The sequence below is a fragment of the Rattus norvegicus genome, chromosome 2 (genome assembly GCF_036323735.1).
Source record: "Rattus norvegicus strain BN/NHsdMcwi chromosome 2, GRCr8, whole genome shotgun sequence".
Lineage (NCBI taxonomy): Eukaryota > Metazoa > Chordata > Mammalia > Rodentia > Muridae > Rattus > Rattus norvegicus.
Genome location: NC_086020.1, coordinates 113,488,759 through 113,511,683, shown reverse-complemented (window position 1 = coordinate 113,511,683; position 22,925 = coordinate 113,488,759). Strand labels below are relative to the sequence as shown.

General features: G+C 42.0%; 1 protein-coding gene across 9 annotated transcripts in view; it reads right to left on the bottom strand.

The window, feature by feature from the left end:
* Nucleotides 1-342: 342 nt before the first annotated feature.
* The window catches only part of Tnik (TRAF2 and NCK interacting kinase), a 398,405-nt gene continuing 375,822 nt past the window's right edge, over nucleotides 343-22,925 (bottom strand). For 4 of the 9 annotated variants that reach the window (XM_017590730.3, XM_017590731.3, XM_017590732.3 and 1 more), the window contains 9 exons: nucleotides 20,707-20,818; nucleotides 19,777-19,947; nucleotides 18,075-18,218; nucleotides 15,686-15,820; nucleotides 9,135-9,235; nucleotides 7,146-7,295; nucleotides 5,384-5,543; nucleotides 4,991-5,130; nucleotides 343-3,033 (listed from right to left, as the gene is read on the bottom strand). In XM_017590730.3, the coding sequence (XP_017446219.1) occupies nucleotides 2,950-3,033; nucleotides 4,991-5,130; nucleotides 5,384-5,543; nucleotides 7,146-7,295; nucleotides 9,135-9,235; nucleotides 15,686-15,820; nucleotides 18,075-18,218; nucleotides 19,777-19,947; nucleotides 20,707-20,818 (1,197 nt within the window). In that variant the 3' untranslated portion in view covers nucleotides 343-2,949. 9 annotated transcript variants of the gene reach the window in all.

The window sequence follows — 22,925 nt, the reverse complement described above, 5'->3', positions numbered from 1 at the left end:
CTTTTAAAGGGAAAGATCAAAACAGAAGACATTTTAGATTATAGTAGATAAATAGATCACACCCGCCAGAAACAAACAAGGGAAAGAAAACCAACCCCAAATTTGGGATCTGCATGAAGAATCATTAGGACACCACTCCGATACGTTTTGCATAACCAAAGTCTCATAACATCAGGGTTGAGACCTGTCATAAAGGCCAGGACATTTACTTTTGAGGATAACTGCTTCAAGGGATTCTATAAATGTACTTTAAGGAGCAGAGATTACTGGGGCCCTTTTAAATTTGGTTTGCTGTATGCTCAGTGCAAAATATTTGTACAAAAAAAATATAAAAGGCATGGCTTGATGTTTAACGTCTGTGTTTTATTTTGTTGGCACCAGAAAAAGCTCATGTAATGTTATGCCACTGTCCATACTGTAAACAAGACGGCATTAATATGTTTTCTTATGGTTTTCTTGTTCCAATGAATCTAGATTTTAAAAAATACATTCACAAACTACCTTATGTTTAAACACAATGATTCCCTTTTATTTCTTAACTGTACCCAAAGTCCCACAATAAAAAAATCATTTAAAGCTGTGTGTTTCAGATGTACGCTTAGAAGTAAGAACAAAGTGGCACGAAACATAAAGACAAAAGATCAGTTTGCAACGTAATTTAAAGAAGCCTCAGGTTGAAAACATCACAGCAGTGATATAAAGAGCTGGTGGCAACCACATTTGGAGACAAGACCCAAATCCATATTATTTTTGTCCGCATCGGCATCCAATTATTGTAGTCGCTAAATTCAACCCAGAGCTATTGCTGAATTTGTCCTGTGGAATTCGTAAGGACAGTGTTGTTCGGCAGCATAACCCCAGCAGTAAAAATGAGAACGGGAGGATTTCATTGCCTTTGAGAGCTAGAGGGGCCATGATGGACACATCCTGGTGATCACTTGAAGACCACCCTCACTGTATTTCTGTGTGTTACCTGCTTCAGATAACTACAAATAACAATCACCTTTGGGGATTACAGATTCACCTAGTCCAGAACTCAGAATAGTTCTCTTTCTCATCCCCTTTGGCCAACCACCAGATTAAAAAGGTACCGTTTTCCTAACATGTGTTTCGTTCTCATTAATAGAACATCAGCTGCTCATTTGTTTAGGCAAAGATCAGGAGAGGCACGGTTTTTGTCTTTCTTTTTTGATCCATTTACAGTAATTGCATTCTTTCAAAATAGCTCGCATTAGTTTCTTGTCATTGGAGATTTTATTTTCTCCCTCCAATTTTTTAAAGAAGAATTTGGTCAACTACTGTTTTGAAAATGTTCAAGACAGCTGAGATTGCCGGGTGAGCTCTCTATATGTCTCCTGGAGATAACACTGCTGTGATGAACAGAGAAACAAAAACAAACAAAACGAGGTAGGTTAAAACAGGAAGCACAGCACAGATACCATTTTGCAACACCTGGATACCATAGGCGGCCATGCTTGGAGCTTTGGGGAAAATCCCAGTCAGTCACATAAAGGTTCAAATCATTCGAGTAAGGGTTTCTATAAGGACACAAGTCAACCTGAACTAAATACATACACATCTCTGCACAGATGTTGTTAACAGTATGTTGGGAAGTTTGGAGGAACATAACATGATTGGAATCTTAGAATTTTGTCAAAGCCTTGCCTTCAGGTTCCCTAAAATCTGACTTGTTGGTGCCTGCTGTGTCTATGGCAGGCTTGCAAGTCTAGTCCCTTGACCCAGTAAGAACACAGGCAGCTCAGAAACATTTATTAGTAGTTCTTTTCCATCACAGTTTTTATGTTGAAAAAAGTGGCACCCTTGGGCGGGTTTCCAGAGCATGGTTGTCATGTAACCCTCAGCTCTGGGTAAGATTTCAGTCAGTCGCAGTCCTAACAAAGCCCAAATAAAGGGACCTCTTAACAAGAAGGCTTTGTGCCTTGAAGAAAGAACATGTGTGTTATTTACATAGACATATTAGCTCATTTCTCAGAAGCTCCTTCTGGGCGACCCACCTGTCATCCCATCTTTTGCCCTGATCTGTTGCATAATAATTGAGGGACAGTTGCATCCCAGCGTCCCTCCCCAATCACAAGCCCATTCAACTCAATGGCATCTCTGTCCCATTCAACACCCTCCATTCTAGAAAGGGCCATATCAAAATATGGCCTGACAGACTCACAAGAGTGGTAGTTGATTTTATTAGATTAAGGCTAATAGTTTAGCCATTTAAAATCTATTTCCCCAGAGAGGAGAAAACCAGCTATTTTGCTTCTCTTTCAAAAATTCATTAGCCAGTAGCAATTTAAAAAAAAGACAAAACAAAACAAAACAAAATAAAAACAACCTCTTGGGTTAGTGAAGGCAAGAGAATTCTTAAATTACCCCACTATGCGGTTGTGGCCTAGTGCAGGGAGATAAGTTCCATTTATTGCGCTGTTTCTCACTACTGGGAGTTGGAAATTTTACAACATACCATATAGTTAAAGCTAGCAGGCAGACAGAATTTTAAAAAGACTAAGTTCCCAGTATGCATTTCCCCCCATTCTTACAAAGTAAGGTGGTAAAGAAAAAAAAGTTAAAAAAAATCCAAACCAAAAAGAACTGAAAAGCCAGCATAAACACAGCTTAGTCATAAGAGCACACGATATTTGTCTCTATCCCTAACGCCGAAGGGCACAAGGTCCATCTCTGTCCACAGACAATGCAGCATCCTCGGGATCGCTCGCCCAGCCATTCCCGCCACCTCTTTCTCTCCTCAACCGGGCTGCAACACGCACGGAAAGAAAGAAGGACTATATTGGGAGAGATGGAGGGAGAGGAAACGGAGAGAGTGGTATGTTCAACCAGGCCTTCTGATTCTGCCTCTAGACTGGCACACGTCCACATGAGTTATGCTCGTTTACATTAGAAATAACGCCATGAAGATAAGTGCCAAGTGCTCTTCTGTTACCAGTTCATCATGGAATTTCTGTTGAGGGTCATGAAAAACACTTGGCTACTTCCTCCAGATCGCACGGATGCAAAAAATACCTGTTTGAAATTAAAAACAAGTTAGTTCAACTTCATGGGTTTCTCTTTCCCCCTTCTCTTCTTCACCTGTCCAGCCATTTTCTCTCACAAGTCCTATCCTCACTATGTGTCAGCTAAGTGTCAATGGCCAGTGTTCACAGTGACTTTGAGCAGTGTATGGAAACCTTCTTGTCCTATCTAGATTCTCTAACATTATTTATTGCTGGGCTTCTGGCCTGGGACAATGACGATTTCTAAAAAGGTACAGGGACTATCTTTCTCTCCCTTGTCATTGATATAGAGGCAGATGGAAGAGAATCCCTTTAAATTCCCAAAGTCATGTGTGAATTTGGCAGCCTACTGACAGTTGTGCAACTTCAGTGTTCTATTTTTGAGCTTGGAAGCAAGGAAATCAGAGTGGCTGTGGTTGAATAGGCTAAGGTGGTGAATGCCTATTCGGTTTGGTGTTCTACAGGTTAACACTTAGGCTCTCTGCTAACGCTGGCAGGTCCCAGGCCAAAGGAGGCAATGACATTACTAAGCAGAAGCACAGTCCATTAGGTCTGAGGCAGTTCAATCATTTTATCAAAGGCCTGGGAGAAGTGTGCAGAATTTCGATTACTGCTTGCTTGAGCTGAATGTCAGTGAACCGCTGCCCCAGGAAAACACTATTTGGGGCTGTGCAATAGCCCTTCAGTCAGTCAGTGTCTGTGGTCTGAGGAATGAGTGTATCACTAGTGAAAGCTTGTGCTACGTTGTTTCCATGGCTTCTTAAGAAGCCTGTGGAATTGCTTGACATTTAGCTAAAGCTACAGAGGAAACTACAGCTACTCTAAGGGGCCAGGGAATAGAAATTGGGAGAAGAGTTGGGATCTGCTGAAAAGGTTGCTAGTTGTGAGTTCAGGGACTAAACCAGAGGTGCTAGTCTGATAGGATGGGTTGGACCAGGACTCCAGAACTACAGTATGGTTGTCCACACCCAGAACATTTCCTGTCTTAGGATCTAGGGACTGCAGAAGTGTTGGAATCTCAATTTTTAAAGTCTGCTTTCTGACATACTCTGATAGACTCCTGGTAACTATCCTTGACTCCCATAGCTACTGTCCACTAGACCACACCAGGTCAGAAGCAGTTAGCCAGGGTCAAAGAATCCAGATCAACATTTCAAGGGTTGGAATGAAGACCTGACTGGCCCCTGGGGAGCTGGGGTGAACATAGAAATGTAAACAGTTCAACCCATCCCATTCTTCTCTATGTGGACATGGTTGCTAGGGTGAACATAGTCTCGAAGGGCAGGCTCACAAATGTAGATTAGCTATTAAAGACTCCGGTTTACTCTCCAGGAAGGGTGAGGCAGAGCATGACCACTTCAGTATACTCCTGTGAGTTGACAAATCATGCTGGACAGACATGGTCACTTGCATTGGAATGTAGCCCCCACCCCTGTGACATGTCAGGAGACACATGGCTGAAATGAGACAGGACATGGCAGGAGTAGAGTTTGTGGCTAAGTTTCTTAGGAATGAGTGACATTGTTTAGAAGTTCATATTTCTACATGTCAGATGTTCTACACTTAAGGGTGAATATAATATGAAAGCTAGGTCCCAACAGTGTCTCTGTGAAAGGCCTAAAAGTGAAGGCATAAGGCTAACCCACTATGAGGCGATTGATGATGGGCTAGCTGTTCTAAGTGCATAGGAGAATCTACGATGTTTGTTAAGTCACCAGAAGGCCCTTGGGCCACAAAAGGTACCAAGAGTTTACAAGAAAATTTTAGATGTTTTATGTTGGTTTGGATGCATGAGTCATAGATTCTGAATGTTCACATGAATCAAACCAAGTAATGCCATTTCAAGATTGTCATTGATCCTTGAACACAGATGTGACTCAAGTCAGTATAAAGGAAAATGAAGGTTTCACAGGTACCTGGTGGTCTCTTAAAATGCAAACACTAAAGCAAAGTTGAAACGGATTTACCTTATCATTTCTTTCACATAGAAACTTTAACCTTTGAGCTCGTTTATGCATAAACACTCCATCCAAATGTCCTGTTTCCACTGACCGGATCTCAATAGCTTTCTCGCCCCAGCCCATTATCTGATTGGAATGAATGTAGGCTGTCAAAAGGAATTTCCAAAACTGCATTAAAAACATTAGATGGGCAACAACTCACAGTATTTGTTCACATCTTAACCACAAAAAAAGACAAAGGACTTGAGATTAAACAGACAAAGTAAGTCTTACAAGTGTCAGTCACAGACTTTTTTTTTTTTTTTTTTTTGTGAACTCAAATGGTTGTTTCACATTTCTTGCCCTTCGTTTCATTTGGGGGGTGGAACTGCTGAAGGAGATAAGGAATGGTTAACCTACCCACAGATGTGGGCATTTCTCCCCATTGGAGCACCACATCCTTAGTGATCCGGCCATAGGTGTTCACATACACCCCCTCATCCTCATAGCAGACAAGCATCTCCATTCCGTCTGTTTTAGGCAAGATGACGATAGCGTGAGGAGTGATATTACCCTGAATCTAGAAGACAAAGAGAGGCCAGGGATTACTCTGCTTCAAAACAAGACAACCAGCTTGGCATGGTAGTGCACACACCTCTAATCCCAACACTCAGGAGGCAGAGGCAGGCAGATATATGTGAGTTGGAGGCCAGCCTGGTCTACAAATGAAGTCTGGACAGCCAGGGTTCACAGAGAGACACCCTGTCTCAGAAAACCACACAAAACAAAACAAAATACCAAGACAACCTCTTGACTTTTATCTTTAAAAATTACAAATGAAATCTTGTGACACTTTCACTGTAGAGACTGGAATCTACTTTAATTTACTCTCTGCCCTTATCAAATGCACCAGGTAAACACAAACACAGTTACTTGATCTTAAGGACAGAAACACTGGGTATATGGAATACCTAGTGTGTCACTCTTTGCATAACATTTATCTATCAGTTCTAGGCCTTAGAAAAGTTAATCATAGACAGCTTTGTTGCACATGAGGGAACTACATCTCAGGGTTATATGAGGTGATGAAAGCTACACAAGGATTTGGTGATAGAAGCAGGCTCTGAGCACACTTTTATAAGATGGATATTCCTGGGTTCCCACTAGAAAGACTGCTTTCATATACGATGAGATTCGTGGGTGCCTACAAGAAGGCCTTGTGTACATCACCCAGAAAATTCACCTGGGAGTTCCAATAGCAGAATAATTTTATTAGGGAAAGAAAATAGAGAATGACCATTGGTCATACTGCTAAAATAAGCATAGGTTGACTGGTTCTATGATAAGGGAGGTGCTACTCCTTCCCCTGGTTGACGAATGTCACACCATTCCAACATGTGATTGACATTGGGGGGTTTGAAGATGATCAGTGGTGACCCAGCATCTCGGCTATGATGTGAACATGCAAGTAAAAAGCTATAAGATACAGTGTGGACAACAACTGCTTGTGTAAATGCATCCAAGCAGCATGCATAAGCACTGGGCTTCTTTAACCTCTCAGAATGCCAATCGTGGGCCAGCTTCAGAATAGCCTGAGAGTTTGTTAACCTTGGGATTATATTCACGAGACATAGCTTACTAACTGTCATACGCAGATCCATGTGGAATTTCTTTTAAAGATAATGCTTTTTGCAATGTATCAGTATGGCAAAATTGAGTATCATGTTGTTAAGAACTTGAATAAGAGCCAATTAAATGATCACAGCATAGGTAGTTGGAGTCCCATCTTACAGCTGGGAAAGTCGAGGGTTGGAGAAGTCACTCAGCATGTCTACTAATAGCTGAAAAGAGATTTTCTCCAAGAATCTAGTAACTGACCATTGTATTTCTCTAGCATAGACTAAAACAAACTTCTTTCAAAAAGTGAAACAGGAACTCAGCTAATGGTATAACATATACCTATGAAGTCCAAAAAGATAACATAATATCTTCAAAATAATTTAATTTTTGTGTTACTTAGCTCGAGAGAGCAATAACACTTTAAGAACATTCTGTCTATTCAGAAATACCCAAAGTTGAGTAACAGATTAACACGATTTCAAATAAAAATAGGAAGAACCAAATCTCTGTACATGCAGACTGTTATGCAGAGGCCAAGAGACAGTAGATTCCTCAGACTTACATGGGATGGTATATAGATATCGTAGGAGTTTCCAGAGTCAACATCAATTACATGGAAACCAGTGTGTGAGCCAAAAATGACCTTTAACCTTTGACCTTCTTCTACTGTGAGGTCAACGAGCAGAGGCTTATGCTGAAGATCTGCAAAAGACTTAAAAAAAATCACCTCATTAGTATCCATACCATTTAAAGAGACTGAATTATACCTAAGAGTTTCACTTGGCTACTGTGTGAAGGAAATGGCTTTCTTCAGTTGAAAAGTTAGGAAAAGGTCACTTTCAGGTTTAGGTCTTTTCGTGTTTGAGTCTAGAAGGAAAGCTGTATTGCCTATTTTCTGTTCTTCTCTTTCCTTTTCTTACCTTTCACAGTAAAGACAGTCTACAGCTGTCAATTTTCACAGTGTCAAAATCGTGTGTTAAAAGCCTAGAGTTTGGATGTTGCTGCTCTTTCCTGTGTATTTCTGGTCTTATGGCCCCCTCTCTCTCATGGTCTGCTATGGTTGCTACTTTCCTAAACAGATTGGGAGCGGTGCTGTGTTAAATCTATTGGTGATCAATGGGAGTAGGTTGGTTATGGTTTTCCTTCCATGACTGTCAATTTCTCTAAATTTCACACAGTATTGTGAGGGATAGGTTTGGGCAATAAGAAAAGGAGATGTGGAAGTCACATCATGCTACTCATGGCTTGTAAATAATAGATCTTGTCTCCAAGGATTGAACTGAAAGGAAAAGACAGCTCTGGCCAAGTTTACCACAGTTCTACTTGATTGGATTCAGGGCCTAAATAAGCTTTATAACTAAAACGTGTTCCTGCCTGTCTATTTTTGTCATGGTTCTGTACTTTTATCAGCTCCTGGGCTTAGAAGAAGATTCAAGAAACCACAGCTGCCATTAAACACTGCTCTCCCCCCATGTCTTGTCGTCAATTGTCACAGCACAGGAAGTTAATGCTTTTTGTCTTTGTCTTAGGGTACAGTTCCATCTCTGGCCTAGGCCAGTCTTTCCTACTCAAGCCCTTGCCTTTGTGCTTTCTTTTCCAGGTAGGGGCTGAGCTGCTGAGGGGAGCATATTGTTGTTGCTGTTGTCTCATGGGCTTTGGCTAGGACCCTGAGGGCAGATGTCAGCATGGGAGTGGAGTGGTTCACTCTCTAAGGTTCACTCTCTAAAATCCCATGGCAGATTTGGCACAGGTGTCATGGATGAATAAAGATCCAAAAGTCAGTTATAGACACAAAGGTAGGGAAAAGCGGGTGAAGAATGGGAAGAGAAAATGCGAGATAAATTCACAGTGGATAAGGCTAGGCCATATGATTCTGAATACACTGGTGTGATTGAAAGAAACTTTTTTTCTGGCAGTTGGGGCTCATTTTTCATAACATGGGGCCAATGGGACAAAGCACATTATCATCCCACTCTTGCGGAACCTACGAGGAGCCAACCTATCTGTGATGAGTACAGACCAAGGCGAGGTAAACGAACACAAAGGCAATCGGGATGGAAACTCAGTGGGATGAGGTCTTTCCCAGGAAATACTGCCTTCAGCACTCAATTCAGAGACAGCTTCATGCAACAGGGACAAACAAAAATCCACTGAGCCTCAGAGTTTATTCCAGAAACGTTAGGGATGATTAGTAGGACCCAGTGCCACCACAGATCTGCCTTTTCCAGACAAAACACCAGGCAGTACTTGACTTTCAGTGGCTTTACAACAGAGACTGTTGTGTAACAGATTTGGTACTTTTCCTGGTACCCAGTACAAACAGAACTCCTCTTGAAGTCAACAGTTCATAGACCTCCAGTGGCAGAGGACAATCAGATTTTAATGTGACCAGGTGGGTAGCATTTTTAATACCTAAGTCTTTTGAGATAATAAATTTAAGAATTGTTACTTTTAAGCAAATTTTCTCTATATAATAAAACTGATATTGGCTTATGTGGAAAACAGAACCCTGACAAAAACTGAGAATTAACCAGGCAACATCCACACTTACCTTAAATGCCATGAACTTATGATAAGGTTTAGGCGCCCATGCGTATATCTCTACTGCATTCTTTAAGGCAATCACCAAGAACTTGATCCTTTCATATTTAACTAAAGTGGAAAAGAAGAGCAAGATTTAGAAACCATGTCAATTTAGCCAAGATTTTTTTGTATTAATGATATTAATGAATATAGTTGCCTGTCTGTTAGGTATTCACAGTTGAGGGTGTCATTCTTGGAATAGGTTACTATTTTTTTTATTTTTGTTTATTTTGTTTTTGCACACAAATTTAACTTGCTTTAGTGTACCTGGTTAACAGAATACTAAAGTTTTTAGGTTTATCATAAAGGATTTTCCTTTATCTAAAGACGGGACTACTTCAGTTTAGAAATGGATACGCTCTGCTAAATAAGGACCTGCACCATCTTCTTACGTTAGATGCTTACTTGAGTGTAGTTATGGCAAGATGCTAGAACAATTAACAAACTTGTGGAGACATAAGCTCAGTTTTTATTATCTGCTTATTGCTCACACTGTAATTATGATTACGTGAAATAATTATTTATATATCTGATGAGTGATGTAATGATAGGAACCCTGGGTTCTGTCGGTGGCTTATTTTTAAGGGCTTCATGTACTTTGACAAATCTTTTCACTGTTTATGAAAATAGAATATTATGCATCTTCGCTTGGTGAAAAGATTGAGTGACTAACTCATTATTCCATCACATAAAATAGCACTCAATAAGTGCTTACCAAGAGAATGAATGACACATTTGTCATCTGAGCGCTTAGTTACTGTGGTCTATGTGTTTCTGATAACATAATAATCAGAATTTACAATGATGCCTTTGAAGGGATACAGAATTCTTTAAAGCCTTCTGGATTTCCCACTATTAAAGGACGAGTCTAATTCTGCAAACAAATGATACATATGCCAGTTATTTTCTGTATAAAATATCTGTACAAAAAATATCCTGTATCGTAAGAAAGTCAGGTAGGATAGATTTTTACAGGGATATATGATATATGAAATGTTGGTTTCTGCTCGGCTCTTTTATAATTTTTTTACGGTGTGAACTGCCCCCCCCCCCACCTTTGCAATGCTAGGGACTAAACCCAATCCCTCCTTTTAAATACTCTGCCATCGAGCTACACCCCAGCCAACATGGCTTGTTCTCTGACCTTACAGAGAAAGATTCACAAAGATTAACACATCCTTAAAAGAAACATTAGGTAAGCATATATAGGAAAAATTAGTATTTTATGTGACTTTTAGATTAAACCACTTGCTTTTCTGTAATACCTATTTTATTGTTTATATAAGATGAAATTTGCTCAATGTCTCATTCAAGTTCTTTTACAAAGTTATTAGCAGATATTGTCCTTCTTGTCTTCTGTTTTTGAATTTCATAGGAATTTGAGCACATGGGACTAGTTACATGCATTATAAGGTGCCTTTGCTATCTTGACTGGAATTCCACAAGCAAGAAGCTGTGGTTTTCTGGATAACCGAGGTAAAATTTTTCTGATACTTAAGAGGGTCTCAAAGTCCTAGTGAGTACTGATCAACTATTGCTCTCAGGTCACACCTTCTTCTGTAACTTTGTGTTATCGGTCGGCATGTGTGTGCCAAGGCAGTGAAATAAGACAGCCTTGATCAGAAGGACCAGATTAGAAATGTTCAGAAGGCTGATGGGAGATGAGTAGGTTAAGCAGGATGCTGACATTTTTAAAACGTTTTCCAGGTATAGGCAAGACACAGCATTCAGAAATGTTACTGTCTCCTGCAATTAGTCTTATGGCTTTATAATTACATGATCCTAGTTTATGTGACACAATCCGATCACTAAAATATTTGGGCTAATACATGTCAAATGATAATTAAAAAATATTTCTATGCAAAGGAAAATTTAACAGCTGTTTTTCAGAGCCATCTTTAGAAGCAATCCTAAATGTTTTCCACAGTCACACTTGAAGTGCTCTGCTTCTTTCTGAGAACATGCATGTCTCTTTCATGCAGAAACCCGCAGTCTTCACGAATGCAGAGCTTGTGGACATGAAGCTCTGTGCTGCCTGGTGGGGATGGTGTGGGCTGGGTCTAATGCTTTGCCACACAGTCCGACTAAGGAAAGAGGAAACTGCAGCCTCAGAGGATGACAAGAAAGGACGAAATAATTCTGATTCCCACACAAAGGCAGTGGTGGGGCCTGGATGTCACCAGATTGCTATGGAAAACATACTCCCCCATGTGGTCTGCTTTGTGAATAGTACTCTGCCCAGTCAACATCCCTTCCTCCCTTGGTCAAACACTGCTTAGCTGGTTTCAGTGTCTGGCACTGTACTCTCCGATGGGGAGCAGTCGGACAGACTCAGGCTGTGGTGATGCATTTTACAGGTGCTGTGTGTGTTTGTGAACCTTGTCTGTACCCCCCCCCCCAGCTTACCTTTATGTTTCTAAATAAGTGCATATAAACAAGCCCATTGTGCTATAAAGATTAGAAAGGCTCCTTTAGGGCACAAAACACAAAGGGCTCATCATGTATGGGAGGGGGTGAGCTTTCTTGATTGAATCTCCTAGTCACTTGTCTCTGTCTCCTAATGTCAAGACATCTCAGAAGGTGACTTGGAATGAATGCGGAGGAAGGGGCATGGAGAACATTCTAGAACAAGGCCCTCTCTAGTTGTCAAAAGATAAGACACTAAGGTTCCAAGACAGACAATATGAATAAGTTGGTTCTTGTTTTCTGAGTTCCTTTATGGTATCTCCCCTGATTGCTGTTTCTGCTCTCAGTTACCACCACATAAATCTGTGGCTGGACCAACTCTGTAGGTTACAGTTTCAAACCCATACGGTGCCTTCTTGAGACTACACGAGGGCAACCTTCGGGGCAATGTCGAAAGCCTCTCTGCTGTGCCTGTGCTGTTATTTCTCAGTTAAAAAACCAAGCTGAAGTCTTGTGTACATCTCATGAACACGCAGAAATTTCCTTATTCCTTTCAATCGCCAGAGACAAGTTTTAAAGGAAAAGATTCTCAAAAGCCACACCATCAGTCCCACTTTCAAATATGGACAGTAGCGATGGGGTTCTCAGCATGAAAACTATCAATTTGTAAAGCCATTTCCCTTCCACGAAGTTGCTTAGAGCTCACACATGCACACTACTGCCTACCTCATGCCCGGTTTACTCATGTCAAAGCTCAGGTGAAAGTGTCTTAAGAGTTCAGCTAATCTCCGCTCACACCTACGGCATGTAGCACACCACGATGAGGCTTTTCTTTCCAACTCTTCCTCATGTTTTCTCACTGCCTTTCTTTCTACGCATTTAAGTAGATGTGAACTTTCTGCTAGGAAGTGTCTTTCTGAATGGTTGAGCGGTCTTCATCTACGCATGCTGTGGTGTTTTCTCTTGTTGGTAGGACTCTGGTGCTCTGCACTATCTTGTTTTGTGGGCCTGAGGTAAAGTGGTCATCTCACATTCTTTTGGGCATCGTTCTGGGCACTTCTTTTATCTTCTTTTCCACAATCACTAAGTTTAGTTTTTTTTGATTTTTGTTTTTTATTTTAGTGGGACACATCCTCAGTAGCTTTCTCAGAGACGGTGCATGAAATGGAATATTCTGGAGCTAGGGCCTGCCTATAAATGTCTTCACACTGACGTGTAATTTGATAGCATAATGCTTAACTTTATAGGTCAATTTGGCTGGGCTAATCAAATCAAATATTCGATCAAACATTATTCAATGTGTTTCTATCAGAGTTTTCCTGATGAGAATAATATTTAAAATAGTTGCCTGGTAAAGCAGAGTACAGTGTGCCTTAGCTAAGAACTTGAAGGTCTGAATAGAACCAGAAGGCAAAGCCTCCCCCTGTCCCAGGTGAGGTATGAGTTTTCTTATCTTCAAACTCAGGCTGGACCAGCGCTTCTGGGGTCTTTAGTCAGCTAGGTTTCTGACTGGAATCCTGTCATCAATTCATTGGGTCCCCAGGCTTTTTGACTTGAATCAAATCACACAATTGGCTTTCCTAGGTCTCCAGGTTCCCAACTGAAACATTTTTTTGGGGGAGGGGGCACTTCTTCGTTTCCAAAGCTATGAGAACCAATTCCTGGTAAGAAATCTCTGCCAAGGTCTTCCTTCTTGCCTTAGTTTTACACACACACACACACACACACACACACACACACATTGAAAGTATTTTTTTGTGATGTCTCCTGTATTGTAATGATCTTGAACTTCTGATCTTCCTACTTCTACTTCTGAAGTGCCAGGATTCCACCATCACACCCAGTGTGTCCACTGCTAGGAACTCAGGGATTGTGCAGACGAGGCAAGCACTCTACCAAGGGAGCCTCATCCCAAGCCTTTGTTAAAAACAAAGTTGCTTTGGAATTTTGAAGCCTTGCTGGCTCTGTTCGTTTGTGACAATCCCAGGATGCTCTGGTTCTGGGACTATTTTATAAGTGTTCTTTGCTGCTTTTCTGATAACCTGAGGATTTTGAGGACCTTCTCATTTCTTCCACACTTAAATGCCATATTTGTATGGCTGGTGGTGAGCTTTCTTTTTGAGCAATTATACTGGCTTCTCAGAATCACTGGGATCTGGTTGTCAAGGCCTCATGCCTAGATGGTGTTCTTTATTCTTCCATCTCCACACATTATTTTTTCTCTTTTACTGAAGCTCATATTTTGAACCTCTTGAATTGATTTTTTATTTCGTATGTTTTTCTTCTCTTTTAAAAATATTTATTTTTACTGTTGTTGTGGTGTGTGTGTGTGTGTGTGTGTGTGTGTGTGTGTGTGTGCATGCATGACATAGGCAAAGGTAGAGAAGTTTTCAGTCTCTATAGGGAAAGCATGAAGTCCTGTGTGACTATGACGGTTCACACAGACCTGGGCATGTCAGAGCTCCCAGTGCTTCAGACTCATGAGAATAGCAAAGCCTTCTCCAGGTCAGGCTCAGGGAAATTGCAAAGCCTTCCTCTGGACCATTTGTGGGTGTTGATAGTATGTACAGAAAATGGTGACTGCTTGCCCCCTCCTCCGGGGTGTTTATAGCCTGTGACTGTTCCCCTACAAAGGCCTGTGGAAAAGCTTGCCTCCTTGTTAGTCTAGACACACTAACTCTGTCTGCTCCTTCAGCTGTAGACAATAAACCTGTTCCCTCAGACTGAGACTCATAAGAGACATATAAAGTGAACACGTGGAGTTTTCTGGATGCTAGTGCATCTCCATCAGACTGCACAGCACATGGTGCACAGCACGCACACACAGGCTCCCACCTTTTGTGTGTGCCTTTGTTTACTCATTCCCTGTCACCCCAGTCAGCTCATCCCTGAAGCCGTGCAGGTCAAGGCAGATACCTGTTTGTCTTGGTTCTACTTCATGGGTAAGGTCTTCGTTCTCATCATTAAATGCTTATATCATCTTTATTCCTGATAATCTTTCTCATCTTTCATTGACCTCCCCAGCCCTACTACATCTTTAAAAATACTCCTGTTTTTCCTTTATAGAAACGCCCCCTAATTATCTGTAAAATATAGTTTTTGTTTTCATTTCTTTTCTCCTTCCTGAATTTTCTCCCATGCCTCACCTTCTGATATCTTCCTGTTTGCGCCTGCTTCCTGCACATGAGATCTACCTATCTATTCTCTGGGAGAAGTGGGCTAATCAAGTGCCAGCAGCACTTTAGAGAAGAAAGGTGGGGAGCTTTCCCCCCATAACTCTAAGTAGTACTATCTGTACAGTTAGTTTTCCCAAAGACAAACTTTTCAAACTCCTTTCTTGGGCAAAAAAACCACTGTGCCAGCATTTTAGGATCTGTGCAGGGAGGTTTGTTGTGAGTGTGTGTGGGTGTAGGCGTGTGGGCATCTGTGCGGGGAGGCTTGTCAGTATGTGTGTGCATGCGGGTGGTCTGCCTCGCCAATGGCTGTGCACACATCCGCTGGCTGTGCACACATCCGCTGGCTGTGCGTGCTCTTCTGCTTTTACAGGACAGTGGCCTGCCTGTGGGCGTAGGGTGGTTGGCTCTAGAGGAGTTTAGACTTTTCTGCTTTTCAGCTAGCCTATTTTCAGCTCGGCCATGTACCTCTGTCCTGGGGTCTTCCCTGAGCGTCTGTGGGATGGATAGATAATCTTGATAATGTTCTTCCCTGTAGATTAAGAACTCAGTATCTCTGATCTGCAACATCTTACCCCAGTCACACAGTTACTCCCGTTCGGGTTCATGACCATCTCCTAGTTGCTGGCTTCTCTTCTCTTGATCTGCTTCATCTAGGGGCTTTATTGAATTTTTTAATTGTCATTTTGGGGGTCTTTGGGAGAAGTACATATGGATATTCAAACCGGAACCTAGCATTTTATTCTAAGTGCATTCTTTGAGTTTCATCATCTAACTTTTGGGGGAATAATTCAAATATACCTTAGGGTCCAGCAGCATCTTAAACTGGTGAACTGGTGATACATATGCCGTCAAGAGCAGACAGAAAGCAATGAATAAATTTAATCAAACGGTTGGGACCGAGTGTGGGTGGAATTCTGTGTGCGGAGTGGAAACTCACCAACTTTGTAATGGATACAGCCTTCCAAGTCTCCGACGGTGATCCAACCCTGCTTCTTTTCTACTTCTGGGTCATTGTGCAGGATTCTGTTTCTTAACCACGAGAGATAGTACACCCGGAGCTTATTCTTCTTTCCTGTTGAAATAAGAGAGTTTTAAGTTCATGGTCTGTGATAGGCTTCTCCCTTTTCTCCCATACCTCCTCTGGACTCCTGCTGGCTTCTGTGTGTCTCTGAGGGCAGACTAGCCAGGGTTCCTAGCTCTTCCCCACTGTTACTTCTGTCAGGACTTGTAAAGATAGACCCTAATATTTTCACCAAAATCCACAAATTGTACTTTTTACTTTTAAGTGATTTCTTATTTGCACAAGCTGGTCTGCTGAACTTGGTAATTCCTAACTCTGTAACAGAGTTCCAGAACATCCTAGATCCAGTCTTGATGGAGTGTTAGCAAGTGGGCATTTTAGCCTACCTATGTGTATCTGCTGTCACTTTTGCTCTATTCTCTTTGTCTTCCCTGCTACATCAAAGACAACTGCTAACAATTTTATATAAATAACTGGTAAGACAAAAGAACGGACCAGAAGACAGAGAAACAAATTCAGTTAAGCTATCTGAGTTTAGGGGAATGATATTAGACAAAGTTATGGTGCTGAGGTCATCAAAAAGAATATTAAATAAAAACATCAAAGAAGAAAATAAAAGATGAGGACTCGGAATTCAGAAAAAGGTTAAAGCGATTCAACGCATTCTCAGAACAATAAAACACCAGGTTGATGGCACAGAAGACTTTATGGAAAGGAAAATGAATCCACTCTATTAGATTATCTGCGTACCACAGGGGAAACGCACGCTTCTGTGGCTCTTTCTTAATGAGAAATTTAGGCTTGTGGATTTTATTTCTCAGATATTTTCCATCGCCTTTAAGGAGGTTTTATGGTCTACAGATGGGATATGTACTAGAGGAACGGAATTCACGAGCGCATCTTTCACTGGCTTGACAGCGGAGTGCAATGAGACTTAAACCCTGGGAAGCTGAGCACAGCTGTTGCTTACTCATTGTCAGCAGAAGCCTAGAGCCCAGGTGCTTAGGAGAGCCACAGTGGGGCGGGGCTGTGTTCCGTCTTTCCGGTGCCAATAGGAACCGAGCTGTTCCAGAATCTTCCTTATTTTATTATCTCTTTTCTCCCTTTATATAAGAGGATATGGCTATACCCTGAAGGATGAAGACAGTCACTAGCCTGAACTTTAACTTTCTGTGAGGTTTCAGTTTTGATATGGGAGTGTAGTAACCAAGAAAGCAACTAGTCACAATGACCATACGGAACTCAGTGCAAATCATAGTACAAGAACAATTTACTTGGTTAACTTTAATTTGCAATGATTAAAACTCTAAACAGTAAGTAGACAGGTAGAACACAGGGGGATGATGTGCTAAGGGACTGCATTTTTCTCAAACCACAAGCACACCTGGTGAGTGAAACTTTCATCTTCAAGGTTCAACCCAGAAGCCCTGTGGGGTCTCTTTGCATAATAAACAGGAAAAGTAGAGCTCATAAACTAGAGTATATGATGGGCATGTGCCAGAGCCATCAATGCTGAATGTCTGCACCTTATCCCAGAGATTCTGACCCTGGTCTAGGGGCAGCTTGTGTGTTCACATCTTCTGGGTGGTTCTGACACATAAAGGGGTACTGTTGATTTCATAGCTGATGACGTAAAAGGGAAGAGGGTGATTTGTTCAAACAGCATTGGGAAGTAAAAACACCTTCATGTCAATAAGCATAGACCCCTGTTATATTTTTCACTTGTTAGCAATGAGGCTTACTTGTTGTCTAACAAAGTCCTTTTCTCATAAACTAGATATCTTTAAAAAAGATATCAATATTGTAAAACTACACCAAGTAGGATGTCGGTAATCCACTCTCCTTGTAGAATTGGCTATCCACTACTGCAACTGTCCATCTTAGAACATTAGTGGACTATAAGCAGATGTTTTCAGAAAATAAAGACTAAAGAAACGTTTGCTTGCTAATTCCCCTCCAGAAGCCTAGATTTTGACATTCTCTTACGAGAGTATGGTAGTAACTGCAGTCCAGACAGCTTAAGAAAATTCTTGCTGAGTTTTAAGGGAGATAAAGGCCAAAATACATAGCTTTTATGATATAGGTCTGCCTCATGCAGGTTTAAAGCACAGGTAAATCTTCCTGGGCAGTCACACCCATTAAAGTGCATTTTAGTGCATACAGCCTTACAGTGCATATGGGTGATCTCCCCACATCTACAGCACTGTACATCTCCTGCGTTTGGTTAGGTAGGGCTTCTTCAGAGACCAGGATGTCACCTTCTCACCTGGGCACACCTGGGAGTCAGGTCAACTTAGTAACACACCTGATATCGTGACAAGAACGTTTAGTCCTTCTAGCACGTCCATCTGCTGAAATCGCCTCCGGTTGATGAGGTTGTAGACTTTGCCTTGGCCGCTTCTGTCCAAAAGCATCAGGCCATTTTCAGTCCCCACCAGAAGGTTCACACCTGCAAATTTAAGCAGCACTCAAGGACTGACCTCGTATGGGGCTTAACCCTATGCCACCCAGAGAACAGTTTCATGCTCACATAAGCAGGTAGCTGCTAGGTTAGACAGTGTAGAGCTCATGCGTTACCTCAGTTCCTATGGGATGGAACTACAGTTTCATTCTGTAGAGTGGAGGCAGCAATACATCTCACCTATCCATTTACTACTCAGCTCAGAGAGTACTTGCCAAGAGGAGCCTTAGGCAGAGATGTGCAAGTCAATAAATGTGTTCATTTCCCCCTTGATGGAGGGTCTTCTCTTCCTTCTGCTCCCTATGTACCACACTTATTGCTTCCTAGAGCACCTCCTACCCCAGTACCTACCTATTCGTCCAGTGATTTCTGAGGCAGCTAACCTATCTACCTTCAAAACACAGAAGGTGTGACTTCTACACTCTTACCAGCATGGAAGCCCTTGCTCCGCTTTACATACACACTGATGGGTCTGTTTTTTTCTGATCAGGGAAATGATAAACCAGTTCATGAGAAGCTGAGTCACAGGACTATTGATTTTAGAGTTCTCAGTTACACAGTTCTACCCTAGCACCCTTGCAGGCAGTATTCCTTATCCTAAAGCTGGCAGATACATCATTTCATCTACGTAATTATTACCCTAAAATTCCATAGCTAAACAGATTAGTCATCCACTTATTAAAATGTACCTACTTGAGGGAGTCACTGTGCAGTAGAGCTTGGACATCTCTTGGTACATTTCTATCTTCTGAAAACCAGCCTGTCCACTTGTCAATTACTACCACATTTAATGTGGTTATTTTGTTCTCTAAAGAGCCATTGTGCCTCATGTGGAACAATTTCCAGGTTTCAATATCCCTTCCTGCTGACATGGCAAATGCCCTTAGCCTTATAAAACCATGCTGTCCCCATCCAAGCATGGCAGTGCGGATGGGTTCAGGTGGACCCCATGTTGATCTTCCTATGGTGCTGTGAGTAATAGAGACCAAGACTTTGATAAACTCTCCCCATGCCCATAGTGAGTTTGAATCCAGCTAATATCTGCAGATCTACTCGATGAAAACACCACACTGATGCTTTTAACCCGAAAGGAAGCCTCATCCTTTGCTGTTCAAGTTTTACCCAATTACTGCTGATGGCGCAGCCCTGGGCAAGTCAATGAACTATGCTGGGCTTGCCTTTCAGCTGTGAAGTGAAGGTAATGAACAGCATTAGACCCTTGCAGGATACTGCATGAGTCACAGAGATAGAATGTGGGGTGCCATGGCTTCACATAGAGTGGCTGTGCATCAAGTGGTGGCTAGCTCTTTGTTGATATTTACTTGACCATTAATCTACGTGCCTCCTTGAATACCAGGGCTTTCTACGTATAATCTACATTTGCTCACTCCTTAGGCAGTCCTATGTCAGTTCCCTAACATCTATGATTCTCCTAGTGCGTTCTGATGATAAGAGTTAAAAGTATCTCATACTTGCAGGTAAATTGACTGAGTGGAAAAACAAAACAAAACAAAAACAAACAAGCATACAAAAGCCACCAACGTACCCCACAGAGCTGCACAGAGTATTTCGGAATTGAATCGTTTCTTGTATTTTCTGATTTCCGGTGTGTCACTGTGAGGGCGAATGTTCGTTGGGTTCACATTTACCACTGAAATCTTCCTCGCTTCATTGAGTTTGGCCTGTTCTTGCCTAAGAAGTTCGCTAGTAAACAGGGCTTTGAGAGAAAGAATTAGAGAGGTCAATAGCATCTTAACAGGCAGCCAGTGGAAGTAGGGAGGAAGGGCTTGGCTTGGGGTACGTCATAGCAAAGGCATGGGAACTATGAGCCAATACCTAGTTTATATTCTTCCATAGGACAAAGCATATCCTTTGCAGAAGCAGTATTTTGTTCATTAGCAAAACAGGTTTACAGACACTCCTTTGACTGGTATAGAAAATTAATACTAATCTCACAGATACAAATATGCCATTCCTGTAATTACAAGCAAGGAATGGTTCCTTTCTGAGATCCAAGGATTAGTAAGTTGCAGAAGGCAAAGAAGCAAGGCCATCCTCTAAGTGAGCCAGACTTGCACTGGGAACGCACACCTAGTGCTCAACACAGCTCAACACGCATTCATGGAGTGAGTGTTCAGCACCACACCATTTTGAGCAGAGCAGTATACCCAGAAACTGTTTTTGAGAAATATGTGGTAAGTCTCGGGATCGCTGCGGGGTGGCTTTTCCTAGTGTCCTGGGATACCTCTGGGTTTCTTCCAGAAACATGATAGAAAAAAATCAGGAGTGGGAGAGGGGAGAAGGAAAGTAATTTGCTTTAGGAATTCCACAAAATAATACATTTTAAAATATCTTTATCTCAGGACAGGGAAAGTGTAAGCAATAAATGGTTTAACCTCTGACTTGATGGGTTTTGTTACTGGGCTGTACTGGAAAGGTCCCTTTCCCTAAAAGTCACCAGGGCCAGCCTGCTCACCAGCAGCCGAAGACTCATCATCCTCTTCATCTTCATCAGTGGGCGATGTCTGGTACACTCTAGGGTCCACGAAGGGGGTGAAGGAGGCTTTGGTGCTGCTCCCCATACCATACTGATCAAAAAGCAAGAAGAGAAGTTAGCATGGCAGAGACAGGTGGCAGGACAGGTGGCGCTGACCTTGTTTTGCCCAGCTGTGACAGTGACTCTGCTGTCTCCTTCCCACTCCCTAGAAGCCGAGAGTCGCTAGGCCTCTGTCTAGTCTCTTTCCAGTTCCGGGGCTCTCCACACACTGTGTGTGCATAGGGCTTCATTAGTGATCAGACCATGGGCGCTTCAGGAAGAAAGTTACATTTCGGATGGCAGGGGGCACCTTGGTATCTGTATTACTGTTATTGGCCATTATGCCTCCAGGACTTGTTTCTACTTTTAAGTCAAGACATCATGCATTGACCAAATGGCCTTAAGAGAAGCAAAATCTAAGGCATGTTGCCATAGCAATACTCCAGCCCAGAACAGTCAGTTCAAGAGATCCCCTCATGGAAGGTAGCCTTTGGCCTTTCCATTCTGGCCTGATGGTACATGTGGACTTGAATCAGCTCTAACAGCATTAACTCCTTTAATCAGAGATCATGATGTTTCATTCCCTCAGTGGTTTAAGGAGATGCTTATGTCACATGCTTTACGTGGGGAATTGGTACAGTTACTGAGTTTATATGCAATAGTCCTGGAGGGCTTACTTTAAATAAGTCCCAAGGGCTTAGACCACATCATAAAGACATGAAGTCAGAACTAGATTAGGGAAAATATATTCGATATTAGCATTTGATGTCATAATGTAATTGAATGTTGTCAAAAGAGGTGTTACAATTATTTGCCTCTTTTGTCTGTTAGCTTCTTCCCTTCTATGTACCCATCTTGTGTGGTGTGTGTGTGTGTGTGTGTATGTGTGTGTGTGTGTGTGTGTGTGTGTGTGCGTGCACATGCATACATGCACGTATGTGAGATGTGTACACATGTGCATGTGGGGGGACAGAGGTTTCTGTTGGGTGTCTTCCTTGATAACTCATCTGCCTTATCTTTTGAGACAGACTCTTTGAGCCCACAGCTCATCCATTTGGCTTGGCTGGCCAATGAGACTGTATCTGCTCTCCCCCACCTCTGGTGCTGGGGTAGAGCCCTCTGCCACCACATGTTTACATGCATCAGAACTCAGCTCTTCATGGTTGTGAGGCAGACACTTTACCAACACAGACAGCTGCCAAGCTCCCTGCTCATCCTTTTACTATCACAAACACTCCAGCGTTCAGCACCATGAGAACTCTTTGTGGGTGTTCCTGTTTTAGACATTACTTTTTGTTTTGTTATTAGAGTCTTATTTAAAAATAAATCAACATTCCTAACTCACCAAGGTCCAGTTCTAATTACTTTCAAGATTTTCCCTCTACCCTTCTGCATCAAATTCCTTTCCTCCTCCCCAGGTAAGAGTCCCTCCCCAAACCAGTACTTTTGCATGTTTTCCCTTTCATCCCTAAAAGTCTATGAAGGAGGTGGTAAAACATTTCCTCTTTCAGCTGGGAGAGCAGCAGCGTTTGAACCAAAGTTCTGTTCTGCAGGGGCCCTCCTTGGTACTGATAGAGGGCAGGCTTTGGGTGAAACATCTGCCCACACTGAATGAAGCTGAGCTTTTCAAGATGCTCACGGGTTCTTTCTTGCTCTTGGGGCATCTTAAGAGCATGAGCCTTACAGAAATTCAGTGTGTGGGTAATGCCAAACACAATCAGATACATGTTCTATAAAAATACTAAGGGCTTGTGTGTTAAGTCTCGGGACTACCATGAAACATGACGTGGTCTTGAATTCATTCAACAATGTCTAAGAACTGGCTGTGCTCCCTCAGACTCTCTTAGGTCTGCTTCCACATGGGAAAGACATTTTATTTCCTCATCTTGGTGCAACTTGGAGAAGGAACCAATCTTTTATCCATTAAGCATCAGGAACCTATCCTTCAAAAACAAAACATTTCAGCTTCACTTTCTTCAGGTCAAGCTTAGGTTGAATAAATCAATGCAAATATGAGTCACAACTGTTGGCCTGGAAGTCTCACTATTTTGTAATTTCTCCCATGGGTTTGTGACACAGGTGGTCCACGTTCTAGCTTAAGCACTGTGCTAAACTAGCTGTGTGTCCTGGACAAGTCATCTAACCTCTCTGAATTTTAC